Below are 20883 nucleotides of genomic sequence, written 5' to 3' on the forward strand. Positions count from 1 at the left end.
AGTGAGAGAAACATATCCAGGATCTGGAGGAGGGAGAGCCAGAGCCGTTTGTATGATTTTAATGTAAAGCAAAATTAAAGTATTTAATGTTTAAATATAATGTGCCCCTCTGTTTAAACACTGGCCCCCCTTTGGACCCCCCAGTAAAATTAGTCTAGAACAGCCACTGCATATGAATGATTCGAGGATCCTTTCGAACAGCGTAGATTTTATGATCTCACGGCCATTAGAGCTCTTACGCCCTCTGTTGGCCACATCTCGTTCCTGACAAAATTGTCACAGAACGAGGAAGCAAAGTAGACATCCCAGGTTCCTACTTCAGTAAGAGCCACTCCCACTTCTCAACGCGAAAGTTCCCATTATAGCAAAATCGTGTCTGATGGCATCGATTCAACTTTTTTATGTATCAGTATTTAGAACTATTTATCATGTCATTGCTCAACCGGTTGATAAACCAACTTTAGGATGGATTAAGTGCCCGGCTAGAGTTAGGCGAAACCAAATGGATTATAAAGGGGTAACTATATACAGTGAAATTATAATCTAAATAAATCACTCTATATTAATTCGTGAGATCAATTTCTAAACATCACATAAAATATTAAATACTAATTTGACCATATTTTAATAAAATAGAAAAATTAATCCAGATATTTTGTGGTGTTATGGAGTGTGTCCCCCCATTACACCGAAGGAATGCCTTTTCTCCTTCGTCGGTTTGAATGACCAGACAAAGACGAACACACAGGAAGCGCCCTAAGATTGACACACAACAGAGTTGGAACGGTAGCTGGCAGGCTAGCTAGCTCGGTAACTTATAATGATACGGATGAAACGAACTCAGTTTACTTCTATAATTCTGAAAATGAACGACCGTTTGGATCCTATTGAAGAACAAAATTCGACCCCAAGGCGGGAAACGGGCAGAGTTGTTTAACATCAAGAGTTCTGTTGTTTTGGTGCGCTGTTAGCTAGCACTGGCTAGCAAGTCAGATAGTCTGGCTACGAACGGACTGATGTTTGTATTCAGTCAGTGCCGTCAACTGGTAAGATAATCATATTTGGAATGTAATAAGAAGTACAACTAAAACCTGACATTTGGACTTTCGGATATGAATATGAAGTGTCATGGAATGGTTGGACTTGATTACTATTAGCAAGTTAGCTTACGTTAGCTAGCAAGCTAAAAAGACATTTACATTGCGCCACCTACGCAGCTCGCGCTTTTTCCAAACATGTATGAAATGGAGACTCACATATCTTGCCTTTTCCCGGAAATTTTAGCCATAATATTTAGTTATTTGGACGTAAAGGATAAAGGGAGAGTCGCTCAAGTGTGCGCGGCCTGGAGAGACGCGTCCTACCACAAGTCAGTGTGGAGGGGGGTGGAAGCAAAGCTCCATCTACGCCGAGCCAACCCGTCACTGTTCCCCAGCCTGCAGGCGCGAGGTATCAAGAAGGTGCAGATTCTCAGTCTCCGCAGGAGTCTCAGCTACGTCATACAAGGGATGCCCCACATCGAAAGCCTTAACCTTTGCGGATGCTTTAATCTGACAGACAACGGGCTGGGACATGCCTTCGTGCAGGATATCCCATCCTTGCGTGTACTAAACCTCAGCCTTTGTAAACAGATCACGGACTCGAGCCTCGGGAGGATCGCCCAGTACCTCAAAAACCTTGAGGTGCTGGAGTTAGGTGGGTGCAGCAACATCACCAACACAGGCCTGCTCCTGGTCGCCTGGGGCCTGCACAAACTCAAGAGCCTTAACCTGCGTAGCTGCAGACACGTGTCTGATGTAGGCATCGGCCACCTGGCAGGGATGACCCGGAGCGCGGCCGAGGGCTGTCTCTCCCTGGAGCAGCTCACGCTGCAGGACTGCCAGAAGCTCACAGACCTGGCCCTCAAGCATGTCTCCAAGGGCCTGAACAAGCTCCAGGTGCTCAACCTCAGCTTCTGCGGAGGAATCTCTGACGCGGGCATGATCCACCTGTCCCACATGGCTCACCTGTGCAGCCTGAACCTGCGTTCCTGCGACAACATCAGTGACACTGGCATCATGCACCTGGCCATGGGCTCCCTGCGCCTCTCTGGCCTAGACGTGTCCTTCTGTGACAAGGTGGGTGACCAGAGCCTGGCCTACCTGGCGCAGGGCTTGTACCAGCTCCGCTCGCTCTCGCTCTGCTCGTGTCACATCAGCGACGACGGCATCAACCGCATGGTGCGCCAGATGCAGGAGCTGAAGACCCTGAACATCGGCCAGTGCGTGAGGATCACCGACAAGGGGCTGGAGCTGATCGCCGACCATCTGACCCAGCTGACGGGGATCGACCTGTACGGCTGCACCAAGATCACCAAGCGAGGCCTGGAGAGGATCACCCAGCTGCCCTGCCTTAAAGTGCTGAACCTGGGCCTCTGGCAGATGACTGAGAGTGAGAAAGTGAGGTGAAGCTTTTCTGAGTGACCAATGGGAGCCCAGCGAGGAGAATGGGTGACCAATGGGAGCCCAGCGAGGAGAAGGGGATGCTTCAGGCGTGATCCCTGACGTCCTCTGAAAGACTGGTGGTTGCATCACCTTTAATAACTACCACGCTGTGACTTCCAACATTATCACTATTGTAACATTGTCTTACTGCAATATTCCACCTGATTTTGATAACCATCTAAAATCTTCTGCTTTCTTTCTCTTTCGATACATTCTTGGTTTCTGTAAAGTTTGTACAAGCTAGCTACCTCGTCCATCAACTGGAGTGCCTGGGAAATTCAACCCCATTACAGAACACCCTGGGTCACATGGGGTTTGGCCCCTTCAACTTCCCCTTTAATTGTTTACCAGTGTTAAAAAGAAAACAATAGAGAATACAGTAGCAGGTCCCATATGAAAGTAGGCTTCATTGTTTTGAACAGCTGGGATGCCTTGGATGGACGCTTGGAATAAGTCAGTGTGTTTTTGCTGCCGTATGTATTTTTATAATGAATGGCTCTGGTTTAGAACATTGTACTTCAAATTGAAGTGAACACTTTTCTCCGTCAGTTTTTCCCTTCTAATCCAACTGTTAGTTCGTAGCTGTCTGTTTTTCCCAGGAGTTATTCTGTAAACAGATATGGACCCCCCCCTCCCCTTCTCCTCCTCTTCTCCCCCCTCCTCTTCTCCCCCCCTCCTCTTCTCCCTCCCCCCCATCTCCTCTTCTCCCTCCCCTCTCCCCCTCCTCTTCTCCCTCCCCTCTCCCTCCCCCCCCTCCTCCTCTTCTCCCCCCTCCTCTTCTCCCTCCTCCTCTTCTCCCCCCCTCCTCTTCTCCCTCCCCCCCCTCCTCTTCTCCCTCCCCCCCTCCTCTTCTCCCTCCCCCCCTCCTCTTCTCCCTCCCCTCCCCCCCTCCTCTTCTCCCTCCCCTCCCCCCCTCCTCTTCTCCCTCCCCTCCCCCCCTCCTCTTCTCCCTTCCCTCCCCCCCTCCTCTTCTCCCTCCCCTCCCCCCCTCCTCTTCTCCCTTCCCCCTCTACCTGCTCAACGCTGCCTTTCTGCCCCCTGCCACTCCAGAGAACTGGCCTTCCTGTTGGCTACCAACAACAGGCGAGGCCCAACCCAGCGTGCTCCCAGCATACAGCCTAGGCCACCATCCTTCCTTCTAACAAGCTTAGAAGGAATGATCTGTGTTTAACAAGGGTGATTGAAATTGTTTTATATTCCTACAATAGCGATATTTATGAATTAAAATGCAGAATACTTTTCATGCCGTGTTGTTTCTTCTATGGTCGATCCTGAATCTAATTTCCATGTTTTGTGTCTGTCCATCTTCTGCACATGGCCTGGCTCATACAGAACAGACACAATGCTGCTCATACAGAACAGACACAATGCTGCTCATACAGAACAGACACAATGCTGCTCATACAGAACAGACACAATGCTGCTCATACAGAACAGACACAATGCTGCTCATACAGAACAGACACAATGCTGCTCATACAGAACAGACACAATGCTGCTCATACAGAACAGACACGATGCTGTTGATAGGATATATTTATTTACATACATACAAAATGCAAATACTCAAACCAGTCAGTTTTGCTTTTCTTTTTTTTTTTACACGGTTTGTTAATTTAATTATCAACACAGACAAGGCAGTACATCCTTTACAAATGCAAAAATAAACTAAACTTGATAGAAACCCCATACTCATCAAGGTGTTCCAGATGAGGTGAGCAGACATTAAGGATAAAGACATGGTGGTACCACTCAGCCGTCACAGGACTTGGTGATCACTGACCACACGAGCCAGAGGTGAAAGGTGGAATAACTACCTAGACAAGGTAGACTAAATTGGGTCAAAACTAGACTAGCAAGAGTCTCAACTTCTCATTCAGCCAACCCTGAAGAAGATGCATTAGAACCACCAAGCAGAACATTAAGAACAGGAAAGGTCACCAATGAAAAAAGGGTGTTGTTTCATTAGATGAGGTATTATAATTAATATCACACTTAGTGCTGACATGATGTAGTGCCCCTGAGGGTCATCTGTTAAGACCTTAGCACAATCAGTCCCTGCCAACGTGAACAACCCAGACAGTGTCCATGTTTGGCGGTTTGGAACCGGTTTCTATTGGTGTGTTTTGGGGCATTACCCATAACCACAGGAGAACCATAGACTGGTCAGTCCAACAATGCGTGTGTGAGAGATCAGTCTGTCAGTCCAACAGTGTGTGTGTGAGAGATCAGTCTGTCAGTCCAACAGTGTGTGTGTGAGAGATCAGTCTGTCAGTCCAACAGTGTGTGTGTGAGAGATCAGTCTGTCAGTCCAACAGTGCGTGTGTGAGAGATCAGTCTGTCAGTCCAACAGTGCGTGTGTGAGAGATCAGTCTTTCTAAAACAACACTGGTGCCTCCGGGAGATACAGTCCCGTCAGGTAAAAGTATAAAAAATGACTTAGAAATAAATCTCCCTTCACACAGTCACAGTTTAACAACATTTGTCTTTCACTGTCATTTTTTCTTTTTTGAAACATTTAGAAAAGTTGGTTGTTTTGACACAAATGTTTTTACTTTAGTTTTATCAGAAGACACTGAAACGCATCAGCCATTTTGTTCAAAGGGACAAAGAGCTCCTCCAGATTCTGTGCAAACATTCAATGCATATATCCATACGGTAAACATCATACTGTTATTTATATATATATATTTATATGTGTATATATCAATAGAACATGACTTTACTGTCACACTGCTTTACATTTCACACGTTTTTTTGTTAGGATTTTTTCTTTAACAGAATTCACATCTTCCACGAGTCACCTTAAAGCAGTCACTGCACAGATTTAGTTTTATTTACAAACTGATAAAAAAGGTCTAAATATGTCAACGTGTGACTTAAGTTGTTGTTTTTTAGGCCTTTAAAATTATTTTTTTTTTTTAACAAAACTCCTGAAGACATTTGCATTGCCCTGAACATTCTAATCAACAAGACCATCAACAACAACAAAAAACTGACTTGTACCTTTAATATTAACTTTGGATAACATGGGATCAGGTTTTTTTCCATGTCTGACATCCTCATGCCTTAGCAGCATCAGAAAACAGGGCAGTGTCCTCGTGGAGTTCCAGTGTTGGCCCATGCACATGCCAAGACCACTCTAGAACTCTCTGAAAACATCAATCATTGCAGACCACTTACACCTGGCCACCATGTAAAAAAACCATGACGAAGCAAAGCTAGGTCTGCTCTGCTGTCTGTCTGCAAGGAGAGAAGCTAGACTGACACTAAAGCTCCAAATCAACCAGTGGTGGACCATCCTACACTTCCTGTCAGGATGTACAATCAGAGCTCCTACCTCTGGGGCCTGACAACAAAGCAGCCAATCAGAGAGAGGTCAGTCTGAAACCCTGCCCTAACACTGACTAACCTGGCACCAAAACACAACCTGAAACTCAAACATAATGAGAAGCATGCAGTTTTTGTTTGATTGTTTAAGATGTTTCCAAAAGGTGTGTGACCGTTTTCCAAATGCCATGCTTATGGTGTCCCAGCCCTCTAGCCAGGCAGATGGTGTCCCAGCCCTCTAGCCAGGCAGAGAAGTGCACCGTCCCCAAGATGGAACAGAGGAGGAGCCTCGACAACCTGTGCTGTGCCTTGGAACCCAGTGAGATCCTGCATGAGATCCTGCATCGCGATCCTGCATCGCCTCGGACATGTGGTGAGCTTCACCTGGACAGGACATAGTGGTTTCTGGTGGTTTTCAGGTGAGTTCAGGTGTGACGTTCTAAGAGTAGGAAGGTCATGAGAGGGGGTGTCAGCAGGACTCCTCCAGGGCGTTTACCACCTGCTCCAGGATGTCAGGACAGAGGTCAGCGATCTGCTGCAGCACAGCGTTGGCAAACTCCTGCAGCTCGCCGCTCTCCCGCTCGCACTCCTCCACCTCCCGCTGCAACTGGAGGGACAGCAGGGGCGTTAGTGAACCAGAGACGCCACTGTGTGTGTATGAGAGAGAGAGAGAGAGAGTGTTACCTGCTCAGTGCTCATCTTCTGCAGCTCCTCCTCCCAGCCTGGGGGGTTGCTACGGTGATAGTGGGGGGGTGGGGCTAGGTGGCTGAGGATGTGTGGGTCACGGTCGTGGCAGAGGTCGGTCAGGTGGGCGATGTAGAGCTTCAGTTTACCTCGGTTTTGGGACAGGACTAGGAGAGGGGGGATCATCTACACAGAGACAGAAGGACAGGGTGGGGGTGGTCATGAGAGCTGCAGGGAAGTCCAGACAGGAGCCCCCCACATGGGGGCGCTGCATGCAGAGGAACACACATGCAGCTGGTCTCACACACCCTCCCGTCACCTCACCAGGATCAACCTCTCTAAATCTGGAAATCGCATGCATGGAGGCAATAATAGTCGCACCTGATAAAACCATGTGTAAATTTACATTTACATTTAGTCATTTAGCAGACGCTCTTATCCAGAGCGACTTACAGTAAGTACAGGGACATTCCCCCGAGGCAAGTAGGGTGAAGTGCCTTGCCCAAGGACACAACGTCAGTTGGCATGACCGGGAATCGAACTGGCAACCTTCGGATTACTAGCCCGATTCCCTCACCGCTCAGCCAACAGACTCCCTGGGTCCATTTCTATTTGCGCCTTTATTACTTTCAAATATGTTTGTAAATATGTAAATGATCCAGATCTGTTGTAAATGCACAACATGTTGGCGTGTGCGTGTCTGACATTCACAGTATGGTATGACGTGAGAGCTTCCTTAGCATGTGTTGAGGTCTGGGATTAAGCTCAGCTTCATCCTGGAATCCTGTGTTGGAACACCCGGCTGGCCCAACCAAACCAATCAAACTCAGAACAACATGTCCTGACCTGGGTGCGCTGGCTGGGAACTATTCATTTAGCAACACTTCACTTGATAAAGACTGGAAACATGCAGCAAACACTGGATATGCATGACACAGCATGACAGCATCACATGACAGCATCACATGACAGCATCACATGACACCAAGGACAAGTCACAGTACAGGTACCCCACAGGAGGAGGAGAGGAGGTGATGGAGAGAGACCAGCAAACAGGCCGGGCAGATGAAAGGAACAGATGAGGCTGCCGTTCATGCTCACCATTCTGAACAAAATGGCTGAGAGAGAAGGGGAGGGCACAGGGCTGGCTATGCCCAAATACCCTCCTCATCATCCTATTGGATGGGTTTCAGCCAATCGCAGCATTAAAAAAGAACATCTGGTTAGTGCATGGAACTGAGGTAGGAGCAGAGGCAGGTCCTGGTACTCAGGAGAACAGCTCTGGGGGTTCCACCTGGTCTGCAGCAGGACTCTTAGATGACCACTGGCTCTGAGCTCAGAGGAATCACCACCTGAGGCTCAACAGGGAGCTGCCAGAGCTGCACCAGGGGGCACCCACCTGATCTGGAGAGGGTTTGTGATTGGTCTGGTCAGGGGCGGTCTTCAGGTGGTCGTCCTCATAGTTGTCGGCCATGAGCTTCATACGGTTCTGGGTCTGGAGAAGAGCCGGATCAGCACATGAGACAGAGAGCGCTACCTTCATCACTCTGCACTCAAGGAATGTAGTGACCTAACCCAGGTCATGTGATGAGGTTATGACCCAGGTCATGTGATATTGGAGGCTTCACCTGCTGTTTGAGCTGCTGCACCAGCCGGTCCTTCTCCCTCTTCAGCAGGGCCACCTCGTCCTGCGTCTTCTTCTTCTTGGAGGACGACAGCTCCAGCAGGGCGATGTTGGCGTCCTTCTCACTGATAGCTGCCAACAGCGCCTCCTGTCTGTGGGGTGGAGGAAGACAGTTCAGCCAGCTCCTCAGCCAGCAGGTTACAGAGGCTGCCTGGCCGTCACCCGGCTGCCTGGCCGTCACCCGGCTGCCTGGCCCTCACCCGGCTGCCTGGCCGTCACCCGGCTGCCTGGCCCTCACCCGGCTGCCTGGCCGTCACCCGGCTGCCTGGCCCTCACCCGGCTGCCTGGCCCTCACCCGGCTGCCTGGCCCTCACCCGGCTGCCTGGCCCTCACCCGGCTGCCTGGCCCTCACCCGGCTGCCTGGCCGTCACCCGGCTGCCTGGCCCTCACCCGGCTGCCTGGCCCTCACCCGGCTGCCTGGCCGTCACCCGGCTGCCTGGCCCTCACCCGGCTGCCTGGCCCTCACCCGGCTGCCTGGCCGTCACCCGGCTGCCTGGCCGTCACCCGGCTGCCTGGCCGTCACCCGGCTGCCTGGCCCTCACCCGGCTGCCACCCGGCTGCCTGGCCGTCACCCGGCTGCCTGGCCGTCACCCGGCAGCCTGGAGCTCACAGGCACTCAACTGCAGTCAGGAAAAATATGTGTATCTTTGCCCGTGGCTGGAGGTGTTCAGGTGTGTGTGTGCGTGAGTCTTACTTCATCTCTAGCACCTCCTCCAGGTGCTTACGTCGCTCTGCACGCAGCGTGGTGAGGTGAGCCTCCTTCTCACAAAGGGACTGCTGCGTGGACGACAGCTTGGCCCTCATGGACTCCAGCTCCTGCTTCACCTTCTCCATGGCTGCTAGCAGCTCCTCCATCTGGCACGCACACACACACACACCACACACACCACAGACAAATGCAGACATGCACACACGGACACACAGACTGAAGGTGTGTGATCTGCTTCCTACGTTCCAGCCATGTTTAGATGATCAAAAGCACTTGGGGAGGGGAAGGGCTTGGGACAGAGTGTGTGAGTCAAGGACATGCCTACTACACGCCTACTACACGCCTTCTACACGCCTACTACACGCCTACTACACGCCTACTACACGCCTACTACACGCCATGTATTACAAGGACACGCCTACTACATGCCATGTATTACAAGGACACGCCTACTACACGCATACTACACACCTACTACACGCCATGTATTACAAGGACACGCCTACTACACGCCATGTATTACAAGGACACGCCTACTACACGCCATGTATTACAAGGACACGCCTACTACACGCCTACTACACGCCATGTATTACAAGGACACGCCTACTACACGCCTACTACACGCCTACTACACGCCTACTACACACCATGTATTACAAGGACACACCTACTACACGCCATGTATTACAAGGACACGCCTACTACACGCCATGTATTACAAGGACACGCCTACTACACGCCATGTATTACAAGGACACGCCTACTACACGCCATGTATTACAAGGACACGCCTACTACACGCCATGTATTACTGGACTAAGTAGCACCTACATTTATCTGGCGCTTACGAAGAAATCACACAATCCCAGTTCTGGATCCTTGAGCCACTAAGCACCAAGCTCTTTCTTCTGTCTTTCGTACTTGAGGCAGCTTTGGAGGCAGTGCACTGATTGGGTAGTTGCGGCCAGATAAAGCCAGAGGGGTGACAGTAGTGGGAGGAGGGGTAACAGCATACCTTAGACCACTGAATGTGGACGTGGTTGGACTCATGCAGTGGTTTGAGTGAGTGCTTCTGAGGCGGCAAGTCGCAGAGAGAAAACAGGACAACATGAGAGAGAAGACAAACCAGAGAGGAGGAGGAACAGCAGAGTGTGGAACAGGTGGAGGGAGGTGGACTGGGGCACACTCGCTGCCCGCTGAGAGGAAGATAGGAGACAGGGAGAGAGGAAGCAGGAGCTGGGCTTGCGTGTGTGCGTGTGTGTTTGCGCGTGTGTACCTGTTTCTCTTGGTGGTTCCTGGTGGCCTCCTCCTGAGCCAGCACCATCTCCCTCTCAGCGGTGATCTGGACACTCTCCCTCAGGGCCTCCTCCAGCTCCTCGATGCGCTCCGTCTTGGCACGTAGAGACTCCTGCAGTAGTGACGCACACACACGCCGTCACACACACACGCCGTCACACACACACACACACGCCGTCACACACACACACCGTCACACACACACGCCGTCACACACACGCCATCACACACACACGCCGTCACACACACACACGCTGTCACACACACACCCTCCAACATACTGACACCATCACACCTAAGTGACACACTACAGCATGTGATCCCCTCTCCCCATCTCTCCCAGTTTAACACACACACACCTTGATCTGGTGGGAGCTCTCTGAGATGTTGTCCTCTCTCTTGCGGGCCTCGTCCACCAGACGGGCATTCCGGCTCTTCTCCACTTGCTCTTTGTGCTTGAGGGATGCCACCTTCTTACTCTGGTCCTTACTCTGCCTGCAAGGCAGCGTGGGATACAGGAGGACTTGTTTAGATCCTCCCGGACAGAGAGGAGCAGAGAAGAAAAATGATGTGGAGGAGTAGCGGGTGGGGGGAGAGGAGATAGAGATGAGGAGGTGGAGTGTTACTAACCTGGAGGCCTGACTGTTGGGGTGACAGAGGTCCAGTCCAAAGAGAAGAAGAAGAGAGAGAAAACCACAGATTCAGACAGTAGGAAGACAAGCAAGTGCAGAGAGGAGGAGGGAGAGGGGGGGACAAGAGAGAGAGGAGGAGGGAGAGGAGGAGGGAGAGGGGGGGACAAGAGAGAGAGGAGGGAGAGGGGGGGGAAGAGAGAGAAGAGGAGGGAGAGGGGGGACGAGAGAGAGGAGGAGGGAGAGGGGGGGGAGAGAGAGGAGGAGGGAGAGAGGGGGGAAGAGAGAGGAGGAGGGTGAGGGGGGGAAGAGAGAGAAGAGGAGGGAGAGGGGGGGACGAGAGAGAGGAGGAGGGAGAGGGGGGGAAGGGAGAGAGGAGAAGGGAGAGGGGGGGACGAGAGAGAGGAGGAGGGAGAGGGGGGGACGAGAGAGAGGAGGAGGGAGAGGGGGGGACGAGAGAGAGGAGGAGAGGGCAGAATGCTAGGCCATCACACACCTGTTAGGACACTGCTGATCTGTTCCACACACTCACTCACACACACACACACACACACACACACACACACACACACACACACACACACACACACACCTCTCCAGCTCGTTGATCTTTCTGTCCTTGTCGTTCTTCTCATTCTCCATCTCTCTTAAGATCTCCAACAGCCGGTCCACCTCAGCCTGGGCTTTCCCAGAATCCTCTTTGTGGCGTGCTACTTCCTGTTCAAGGTTGTTGATGCGTTCAGCCAGCTCTGTGTTTGCCTGGGCCTCAAGTGCTGCGCTCTGAGCCTGACAACACGAATCACACAATGAGCCTGACAACACAACAGAGTGACACACAAATGGCCCTGCTCCTTCCCAGGGTGCTTTGCGACATCTCACCCTCTTCAGCTGGTGCTCCATTTTATGGCCCTCCTCTCTCTTCTGCTCCAGGGCGATCTCCAGGCTCTTCAGCTTGGAGTCCTTCTTCAGACTGGACGAGGCCAGGGACGAGGCATGCTCCTTCAGGTCCAACAGACTGGTCTGGGTGGACGGTCACATACACAATACGAAGATTAACACTTTAGATTTTCACACATTGCACTTTGCTAGAAGTACATAAAATCATTGAGATTTATTTCCTGGTGTGTGTGTGTGTGTGTGTGTGTGTGCGCCTCACACCTCTCGGTCTGAAAGGTCTCCCTGCAGAATGCTGACTCTCTCCTTCAGCTCCTTCAGCTCCTTCTTGTTGCTCTCCGTCTCCTCGGTCTTCTCCCTGTCGTCACGATCTCTCTGCTCCTTCAGACGCTCGATGATCCTCTCCTGGACACACACATCCACGTGGAACCATCATGCTGTGCTCAATCATCTCACACACACACACACACACACACGCACACACGCAGGTACCTTTTCAGCGAGGGCCTCCTCCAGGGTGGTGAGGGCCGTGTCGGTGTTGGACGTGTCTGTCTGCAGGGACTTGACCCTCTCCTTCAGACTGCTCATCTGCTTCTCCTTGTCTCTCAGCTGCTCCTGGAGGTTCTCAATCTAGAGGAAACACACACACACACACACACACACGCTGAGTGACAAATAGCAGAGTGACACATAACTTACACATAAATGAGGAGAACATGGTCAGAGCGGTCTGTTGAACACACCTTCTTCTGCAGCACGTTGACCTTGCGCTCCTTAACATCCAGCATGTCCTTGAGGTCGTGGATCTCTCCGTTCAGAGTGCCCTTCTCCTCCGACACCTCCTGGATCTGCTTGGTCTTCTTGTTGAGCGTGGCCTCCTTCTCCTCCAGGCGCAGACGTAGAGCGTCCACCTAGCAGGCAGGGTGCACAGCTGCTACATGACACTCACATGTTGCTAGGATCCAGTGTAACAATCTGAACAATGGCTAGACGCCAGAGGCTCTGTGTGTGTGTGTGAACACCTCCGTCTGCAGGATGGCAGCGCGCTGCTCCTTGGCGGTGAGGGACTCCTTGAGCACCTCGATATGCTGCTTGCTGTCAGAGAACTGGTTGGTGAGAGTCTCCAGCTTGGTCCTCAAGCCCAGCAGCTCTGCATCCTTCCTGGAAAGATCCTGCTTCACCTGGTCCATCTAAGATGAGGAACGAGGGGCAAGCAGGAGAACAGAAGGACAGGAAGAATTCCAACAGATCCAAAATACTTTATGCACTTAACTTCTTGTGGTATCTGCAAAACTTTGATGTTGTGATATTGCTGTTGCACTGTGTCTTGTAACAGACTGTTCCTTGGGGTTAATCACTGTAACGTTATCTGTTATCTGCTTCACTTACTTCACTTCAGTAACCACTGTTTTGTATATTGCTTTGGATAAAAGCATTTTTCAGAACATTAAACTATTCTGTTCTCCGGTGAGACAAACTTGAGACAAATCTTCTACCTGATGAGGCTACCTCTACATCATCTCATCCTCCAGTTCAGAACTAAAGTAGGATGATACACAGCTGTCGTGGTGCTCGGGTTCAGAACCCCCTCAGGCCTGGCAGAGCTGCAGAGGTGGAGTCCCTCCTTACCTTGTTCTTCATGAACTTAGTGTGTGAGCGGTACAGCTCCATCTGCTTCATCTCCTCCTGACGCTCCTCACAGCTCAGCCCGCTGGACTTGAGCTTCAGCAGCTCCTCCTCCAGGTCTCTCAGGCCTCGCTCCATGGACATGAGCTTAGCATCCTGGCCAGGGGAGAGAGGTGTCAACACACACACACATACACTCACAGGTCAGACACACACACACATTGACACACACAGGACAGACACACACACTCACAGGTCAAACACACACACACACACACACACACACACACGGGGACACACAGGACAGCTCACCTTCATGTCGATGACGGTCTGCAGAGCCTTGGTCTTTATGGACTCTGGGGTTCCTTCGTAGCGTCGATGCAGCTCCTGGAACACGCACAACAGAGCGATCACTTAGCACTATGAATGAAGGAGAAAATGGCTAGAGTGAATCTCTCCTCCCCCCACCTCTCTCAGGGCAGCCGTCTCTCTGTCTCTCTGCTCCAGCAGGCTCTCCAGGTGGTGACGGTGCATCTCAGCGTCCGCTAGTCTCCTCGTCCTCTCCTGGTCCTCCTCGGAGGCCTTGGCAGACGGACCTGCAGACCAACACCACGCTGTCACTCATCTACCTCAAATACCCAGGGGCACACTACAGGACAGATCCCCTTCACAACGTGAACATGGCAGAGTAAGCATGCATGTGAGTGTGTGCATGCATCTCCATGCAGGGCACCTTTGCTCTGCAGCATCTCCAGCAGCTTCTTGATGGACTCGTCCCTGGCACCCAGGGTCTGCTTCTGGGTGTCGATCCTCAGCTCCATCTCCTCCAGGGTCCTCCTCAGGAGGAACAGCTCCTTGGCCTGACGCTCGTGCTCCGCCTGCAGCCGGCGGTGGTTCTCCTCGGTGGGTTCGGAGGTCATGGCAAGGTCACGACCCTGGAGGGCTGGGTCCTGCTGCAGCAGCTGGTTCAAGTCCCTCTGGATCCTCAGCTCGTCCTGCAGAGCCTGCACTGTCATCTGGAGGTGCTGCACACACACACACACTGGGATTAGTGCATTTGTGTGTGTGTGAGTGTGTATGCTATGTGTACAAGGGGACTAGAACACACACCAGTCTCTCACTAGTTGAAGATGAACACTTCTCGCTATCACAACCCCCCTCTCCCCCTTTCTCACACTCCCCCTTCTCTCACCCCTCTCTCTCTACCCCCACCCTCCAGATAAGGCTGACTGACTGATCCCTCCTCATCTCTCTCTCTCTCTCTCTCTCACACCTTCTCTTCACACCCTCTCTTCTCTGGCTCATTCCTCTATTCCTTGTTTTGCTATTCACCCTGTTTTTTCACCCTCCTTTCTCTCCATCTCTTTCTCAACCTCCCACTGGATTTCAGTGCAGCACTGAGTCTCTTCTGGACAGACACACCAGGCTAATACCCTGGGAATCTGTCCTGCTTTCCAGGGATACAGAAGATGTAGTGATTCTGCAGACTGGGCGTGACAAACCCTTCTCCCCCAGGAGGAGAGGGACCAGAACTCACCATGATACATGCAGTAACACACGCCATCACATGATACATGCAGTAACACACGCCATCACATGATACATGCAGTAACACACGCCATCACATGCACACCAAAACATCAACTGCACAAAGCTCTAAGAAAACACTCACACACATTCACCAATCTCACACACACAGGCAAGCATTTTCACACACACACACACACACACTTGTGCTTGGCAGCACAAGGGGGTGGATGGTTAGACAAACGTGGTAATTACCCAGATGTCTGTGTGTTTGTGGAGTTCAGGATGGGGGTGGGGTTAACAATATGAAAACAGGCATCTTGGAATTAGAGCACCCACTGATTAGCCTGCGCTGCTAGGGCATTACTAAGAACCACAACCCGGCAGGGGTGAGGGTGACTCAGCCAGCTAGCCACACACACCCACACATATACAAACACACACACAAACATATATATATATATATATATATATATATAGCACACACCTGCTCTGCCACTTCACTCCAGTCATGCTAACCTTCAATGAGTCCTCCTCAACTTAATGTAACAGGGAGACGACAACTAACCAGCTACGCCAACGAAAAGCTCTTTCGCTGGCGAGGGTGGTATTTATACCTGAGGAGTGAGTTAACACAAACAGCCCTAACACAGACCCCAGCCTTTACACACACATACAGTGGGAGTGTCTGCACACACTCACTCACACACTGACACACTCACACACACTCACAGTGCTGAACTATGCTAAACAGAGAGCCTCTACCTGCCATCAAAGTCCCCTGTCTGCTGAAGCATGTGACTAGAACACACACGCTGAATCTGGACACACAGGCAGTATGGTCCTCCTGTCAGCTGATGTGGATTGATCATCCCAAGAGACACTCCTTCTGCTAATCCTTTTCCTGCCTCCTCTCTCCCCCCCTCTTCTCCTGCCTCCTCACTCCCCCTCTCTTCTCTTGCCTCCTCTCTCCCCCCCTCTTCTCCTGCCTCCTCCCTCCCCCTCTTTTCTCCTGCCTCCTCTCTCCCCCCCTCTTCTCCTGCCTCCTTCCTCACCCTCTTTTCTCCTGCCTCCTCTCTCCCCCCTCTTCTCCTGCCTCCTCTCTCCCCCCCTCTTCTCCTGCCTCCTTCCTCACCCTCTTTTCTCCTGCCTCCTCTCTCCCCCCTCTTCTCCTGCCTCCTCTCTCCCCCCCTCTCTTCTCCTGCCTCCTCTCTCCCCCCCTCTCTATTCCTGCCTCCTCTCTCCCCCCCTCTTCTCCTGCCTCCTCTCTCCCCCCCTCTTCTCCTGCCTCCTCTCTCTTCTTCTGCCTCCTCTCCTCCACGCATCCATCTCTGGAACATGCAGGGATGCAGCCATTAAACTAACACCCTGTTTGATCTGTAAAGCGGCAGCCTATAGCAGCACGTAAGAGGATTAACTACTGGATGTGCCTAAAGCTGCCTCAAGCCAATGGAGAGGGAGGGAGAGTAGAGGGACACCTGTGATAGGCTGGGTTGTCGCAGGCACAGACATGATGCAGACAGAAAACCCCCCTCCAGTAAGAACCAGGTGTGCTGTAGGTTGAACCCCCTCTACACCTACCAGCTGACAAATGTAGAACAGAGGGAACATGGGGCTCTGAGGACCATGTCAGCTGAGTGTAGAACAGAGGGAACATGGGGCTCTGAGGACCATGTCAGCTGAGTGTAGAACAGAGGGAACATGGGGCTCTGAGGACCATGTCAGCTGAGTGTAGAACAGAGGGAACATGGGGCTCTGAGGGCCATGTCAGCTGAGTGTAGAACAGAGGGAACATGGGGCTCTGAGGGCCATGTCAGCTGAGTGTAGAACAGAGGGAACATGGGGCTCTGAGGACCATGTCAGCTGAGTGTAGAACAGAGGGAACATGGGGCTCTGAGGACCATGTCAGCTGAGTGTAGAACAGAGGGAACATGGGGCTCTGAGGACCATGTCAGCTGAGTGTAGAACAGAGGGAACATGGGGCTCTGAGGACCATGTCAGCTGAGTGTAGAACAGAGGGAACATGGGGCTCTGAGGACCATGTCAGCTGAGTGTAGAACAGAGGGAACATGGGGCTCTGAGGACCATGTCAGCTGAGTGTAGAACAGAGGGAACATGGGGCTCTGAGGACCATGTCAGCTGAGTGTAGAACAGAGGGAACATGGGGCTGTGAGGACCATGTCAGCTGAGTGTAGAACAGAGGGGACATGGGGCTCTGAGGGCCATGTCACGGTGTCCTCACACCCACCTGGGTTTCGTCTTGCACCACGCGGTACTGCTCCTTCCAGACGGTGATCTTGGAGACCTCGTCCTTCCGCAGCGCTCTCTCCTTCTTCAGCTCGGGGCTCCAGAAGGTCTTGATGGAGTTCATGGAGGAGCTCAGCTTGCTCTCCTTCACCTCCACCTCACGCCGCAGCAGCTCATTCTCACGCAGAACCTGGAGGAACAGGGAGATGTTTACATGCCCCATATACATGCTGATGTACACAAGGAAAATCGATAGGTCACAAACGATACTGAACAGCTTGTCAATATTTTCGTGTTCTGACCACTGACAGGCTGTTGCTGGGTCTATTACCTCTTTGAGTTGGGCCTGCAGGTCCAGGATGGTGTTGTCCCGGGCCTGCCTGAGAGAGTGGGGCACAGTGGAGGCCATGTGGTGATCCCCAAACGCCAGGGAGTCACCTGACATCATGCTGCCAGGCAGCATAGCATTGCCTGGGACGGAGGCTGCAATATTGGGGGTGCTGGCAGCCCCGCCCCCGCCCCCGGGCCTGCCTCCGTACGTCACTCTCTGCCGGCCCATTGTGGTCATCATCCGCCCATCGTTCTTGGGCAGGTGATCGGTGGCCATGGCGACCTCGTTGTCGCTCAGGTACATGGGTCCGGAAGTGGCGTAAGCAGCGTTGAGTGACTGGATGTTTTCCATGGAGAGGGTCTTTCCCCCCGCCCCTCCAGGACCGCCCCCGCTCCCGCCTGTGCTATTGGTGCGCCGGTGCCCCATCCGGGGGGAGCGGGGCAGGCAGGGGGAGCGGCTGGACCCCTGGTTACCGCTGCTCCCGCCATCTCTGCCCCCACTGTGGTTGGCATCCCCTCTGCCAACTGAACGGGCACTGCCATACATCTTCACCAAGGACTGGGGCCGGTGGAGGGAGTGTCTAGTGTGTCTGTGTCTTAAGCAACAGATCTGTACACTTATACCGAGGTTTCTCTCTGCTCCTGCTTTACCTGGAGTCAGAAAACACACTGTTCATCATCAACATCTGCTCTCTATCTTTGTGCATCCACGTCAAAGAGCTGCTACCTCAGAGGGACCTGTAAGGAAGAAAAGAAAGCAAGTATCAGCAGAACATCCCTACACCCATCCACACACTACATAGCTACATCTAGGCCCATCCACACACTACATAGCTACATCTAGGCCCATCCACATCATGTATGGATGACAGCTGGGATGTTAAACTGTAGATCTGACAGTGCAGTATGGTCACAACCCCGAAATGAGCCTGTGATGGACAGCTGAACAGTGAGAGGCTCACAAATCAGTCAAAATTGGTTACCCTGCAAATGATATGGTCCATACAAACTCAAAGTCCTGGTATGATGATGGTGATCATTTTTGATGGGAACCGTTAAAGATATTTAGGGCAAATGAGTACAGATTGCACTGCCATTGGCCTTCTTGGCAGACTACACACTCGACTCGCAGCTCCTTTCGGTCTTTTAATTCGGATGGACGGTAAGGGGTTCGACCCTCGGGGTTAACTGTGCAACGCGGCGACTGTACTATCCACTATCCCACTAGCTGCACACGGTTTACAGTGGTGTAAATGGGCCTGGCTTGGACGCTAGAGTTAGCTGGCTAGGCTAACCGCCTAGTTGCTTTCTTGCGTTACAATGTAGCAAAACCAGTATTGCTATGCTGAATGATGATAGTGTATTAAGTTTGACAAGACTCATATGTTGCGAATTCTGTTTAATAGAACAGCATATGTAGCTTGCAAAAAACGAATCTATGTTTCTGTTGACACGGGAGGAGATGGAAAAAGGGCTTGTCTACGGTCACTAGAAAAGAAAAAACGCTTCACTAGGGAGCTCGTTAAACTGATGAAATAAAGACACCAACTAGCGAAAGAGTCGGAAATGTGATTGTGGCATTGCCAACTAAGCTTTGATCAAGCCTTGAAAAGCTTAATATATACATTTGCCAACTATAGGTAAAAGCGGATGCCTTCGTTCGGAGACACCCAAAGCTCCCAATTCCATTCTTGTCCTCTTCCTCCTCCATTGCTTCGAGGCTAACCATAATAAATTGTTTTATTTGTTGGGGGGGAAAAGCCATTACTGTCACACAAATCCTCATAAAAAGGCAATGCAACTGACAAGAATGCCTAAAGATTTATACATCTTAATGTAACATGTATGGCAATGCAATCTCAATAGCCTACGTTAAGCAGAATCGTGGGGTATTTTTTTCGCAAACACAATGATGATGAAAACCACTGTTTTCAAAGCAAACTACCTTTTCGTCTGTCCAAAGAGGGTCAAATCATTGTTTAGAATCCTGCGTCAAGTGGAAAAAGGATACAAAATCAGACATTTTCCTTTATTTCCTAGATATGTATCTATCAGATTTTCCCATCTTTTCCAGCAAAACCAGTGGCTTTGGACAGCTAGGGCGCCTCAGTGACGTCAAGCCCGCCGCTATGCGCGTTCGTGCCAGTCACCGCCACGCTTGAATCTCAAATGCGCGCACTCATCTTAACCAACCTACAGTAGGCAATATCTACGAAAGTCATCAAGAGAACCTTTTGGTTGAGAAATATGAAAGGTGGATGGCAAGCAGATGGTTTTTATATTCCAAGAGAATTAATAGAACATGTCCAGAAGATTTATAACTATGGAAACAAATCAGTGACATAATGTTTTGAATTTTAAGAGGCATTTAATATTGAAATTTAAATACCACCGAATGTTTTGGTTTTGAATTCACCTCTTTAAAATTGAAATATGAATTTATTTCAATGTTTAAAAAAATTCAGATCCAAAAATTCAAGGTTCGGACATTTGGGTTGCTCAAATTCCAACAGTAAATTCATATGAACAATTGATAACATTGTAAAGCATTGGAGCCCATCACAAATAATTAAAAAAAATGAACACACATTTGAACTGGAGGTGGTTGAGCTATTTTATGTTAGGTTTAGGTTAAGGTAATCTCATGTCGGTAGTAATAATAATATTATATGATATTATCAGACAGAAATATTCATAATTACATCAGTATTTTTTACGGTGAGTATGAATTAGTAAGGAGCTACCAGAGTATTTTTCCTTAGAGGAGGTTGTTTCATGAAGGTTTCCTTGAACACCTCCCTGGTCATCCTGATGGACAGTAGTTATGTCCACGGACACATTTAGTTCAGCAGATCCAGATGAATTGAACAGCCATGTGAGTCCTGATTTGGTACAACTGCAAGGACGGATCATCCTAGCCAATGACTGTTCACGACTTCGGGGATTCTGCGTTCAATCTCCGGTTTCAGGTTTGACCAGCAGGGGGCACAGTTAGTTTGTCTATTGCACTACTGTTAGCGGGCTCTGTTCTTAAAATGATCGTGTTTTTGGATTCAAAAGCACAACATTCTCTCGTACTTAAATGTACAAGGATATCATTAGCAGATCTTCTTGTAAAATTGTTCAGTGATATTTACTATACTGAGTTTGTTCCCGGACGAAGGTAATTATGAAGTCTGCAACCAGTGTCTGTCGCTATGGCCCTTAAAGGTCTAGACTCAATGACCACAGGATGTAGTCCGGGGGTCCTTCTGCAGAGATGTACATACTGTGCAGCTAAACATTTCAGAAGTTGTTTGTAGTATAAAACTAGGGGACGTTTTATACACCCATTGGCTAATGTGCACTACAGAGTAATGTACAATGTGTTTGTGACAGTGCACCGATATGCTCTGCTTGCATGACATATGCCACTTGCCATTGGTAAGAATAGATGAGAAG

At 50.6% G+C, this 20883-nt stretch overlaps 2 protein-coding genes across 7 annotated transcripts; one reads left to right on the forward strand and one right to left on the reverse strand.

Moving 5' to 3' along the window:
- The first annotated feature begins 737 nt into the window (after nucleotides 1-737).
- Nucleotides 738-3207, forward strand: LOC134021702 (F-box/LRR-repeat protein 14). Its single transcript, XM_062462791.1, has one exon. It carries the CDS (start codon nucleotides 1236-1238, stop codon nucleotides 2445-2447), a length of 1212 nt encoding a protein of 403 aa, XP_062318775.1. The 5' UTR covers nucleotides 738-1235; the 3' UTR covers nucleotides 2448-3207.
- Nucleotides 3208-6136: 2929 nt separating this feature from the next.
- On the reverse strand, nucleotides 6137-19598 carry LOC134021704 (ELKS/Rab6-interacting/CAST family member 1-like). Of its 6 annotated transcripts, none has more exons than XM_062462794.1 (21): nucleotides 19388-19598; nucleotides 17444-18093; nucleotides 17114-17302; nucleotides 14072-14363; nucleotides 13807-13934; nucleotides 13651-13725; nucleotides 13342-13494; nucleotides 12735-12902; nucleotides 12456-12623; nucleotides 12205-12342; nucleotides 11977-12117; nucleotides 11698-11838; nucleotides 11411-11604; nucleotides 10820-10831; nucleotides 10549-10684; nucleotides 10170-10301; nucleotides 8876-9036; nucleotides 8126-8273; nucleotides 7897-7992; nucleotides 6498-6683; nucleotides 6137-6420 (listed from the first exon to the last, which is right to left on the reverse strand). In XM_062462794.1, exons 2-21 carry the CDS (start codon nucleotides 17987-17989, stop codon nucleotides 6283-6285), a joined length of 3342 nt encoding a protein of 1113 aa, XP_062318778.1. In that variant the 5' UTR covers nucleotides 17990-18093; nucleotides 19388-19598; the 3' UTR covers nucleotides 6137-6282. The 6 variants fall into 6 exon arrangements, with proteins under 6 accessions (XP_062318778.1, XP_062318776.1, XP_062318779.1 ...); XM_062462792.1 differs by having other exon boundaries at nucleotides 17444-18180; XM_062462797.1 differs by lacking the exon at nucleotides 6137-6420 and adding an exon at nucleotides 7599-7672 and having other exon boundaries at nucleotides 6551-6683; nucleotides 17444-18180.
- Nucleotides 19599-20883: the final 1285 nt, after the last annotated feature.

This window comes from Osmerus eperlanus, chromosome 5 (genome assembly GCF_963692335.1).
Source record: "Osmerus eperlanus chromosome 5, fOsmEpe2.1, whole genome shotgun sequence".
NCBI lineage: Eukaryota > Metazoa > Chordata > Actinopteri > Osmeriformes > Osmeridae > Osmerus > Osmerus eperlanus.

Excerpts from the sequence above, each read along its gene's own strand:
- LOC134021702 (XM_062462791.1), top strand. The coding sequence starts at position 1,236 with ATGTATGAAATGGAGACTCACATATCTTGCCTTTTCCCGGAAATTTTA.
- LOC134021704 (XM_062462794.1), bottom strand. The coding sequence starts at position 17,989 with ATGTATGGCAGTGCCCGTTCAGTTGGCAGAGGGGATGCCAACCACAGT. Across the intron at positions 17,303-17,443 it reads TGCAGGCCCAACTCAAAGAG|GTTCTGCGTGAGAATGAGCT; the intron begins GTAATAGACCCA and ends CTGTTCCTCCAG. Across the intron at positions 12,903-13,341 it reads CTAAGTTCATGAAGAACAAG|ATGGACCAGGTGAAGCAGGA; the intron begins GTAAGGAGGGAC and ends TCCTCATCTTAG.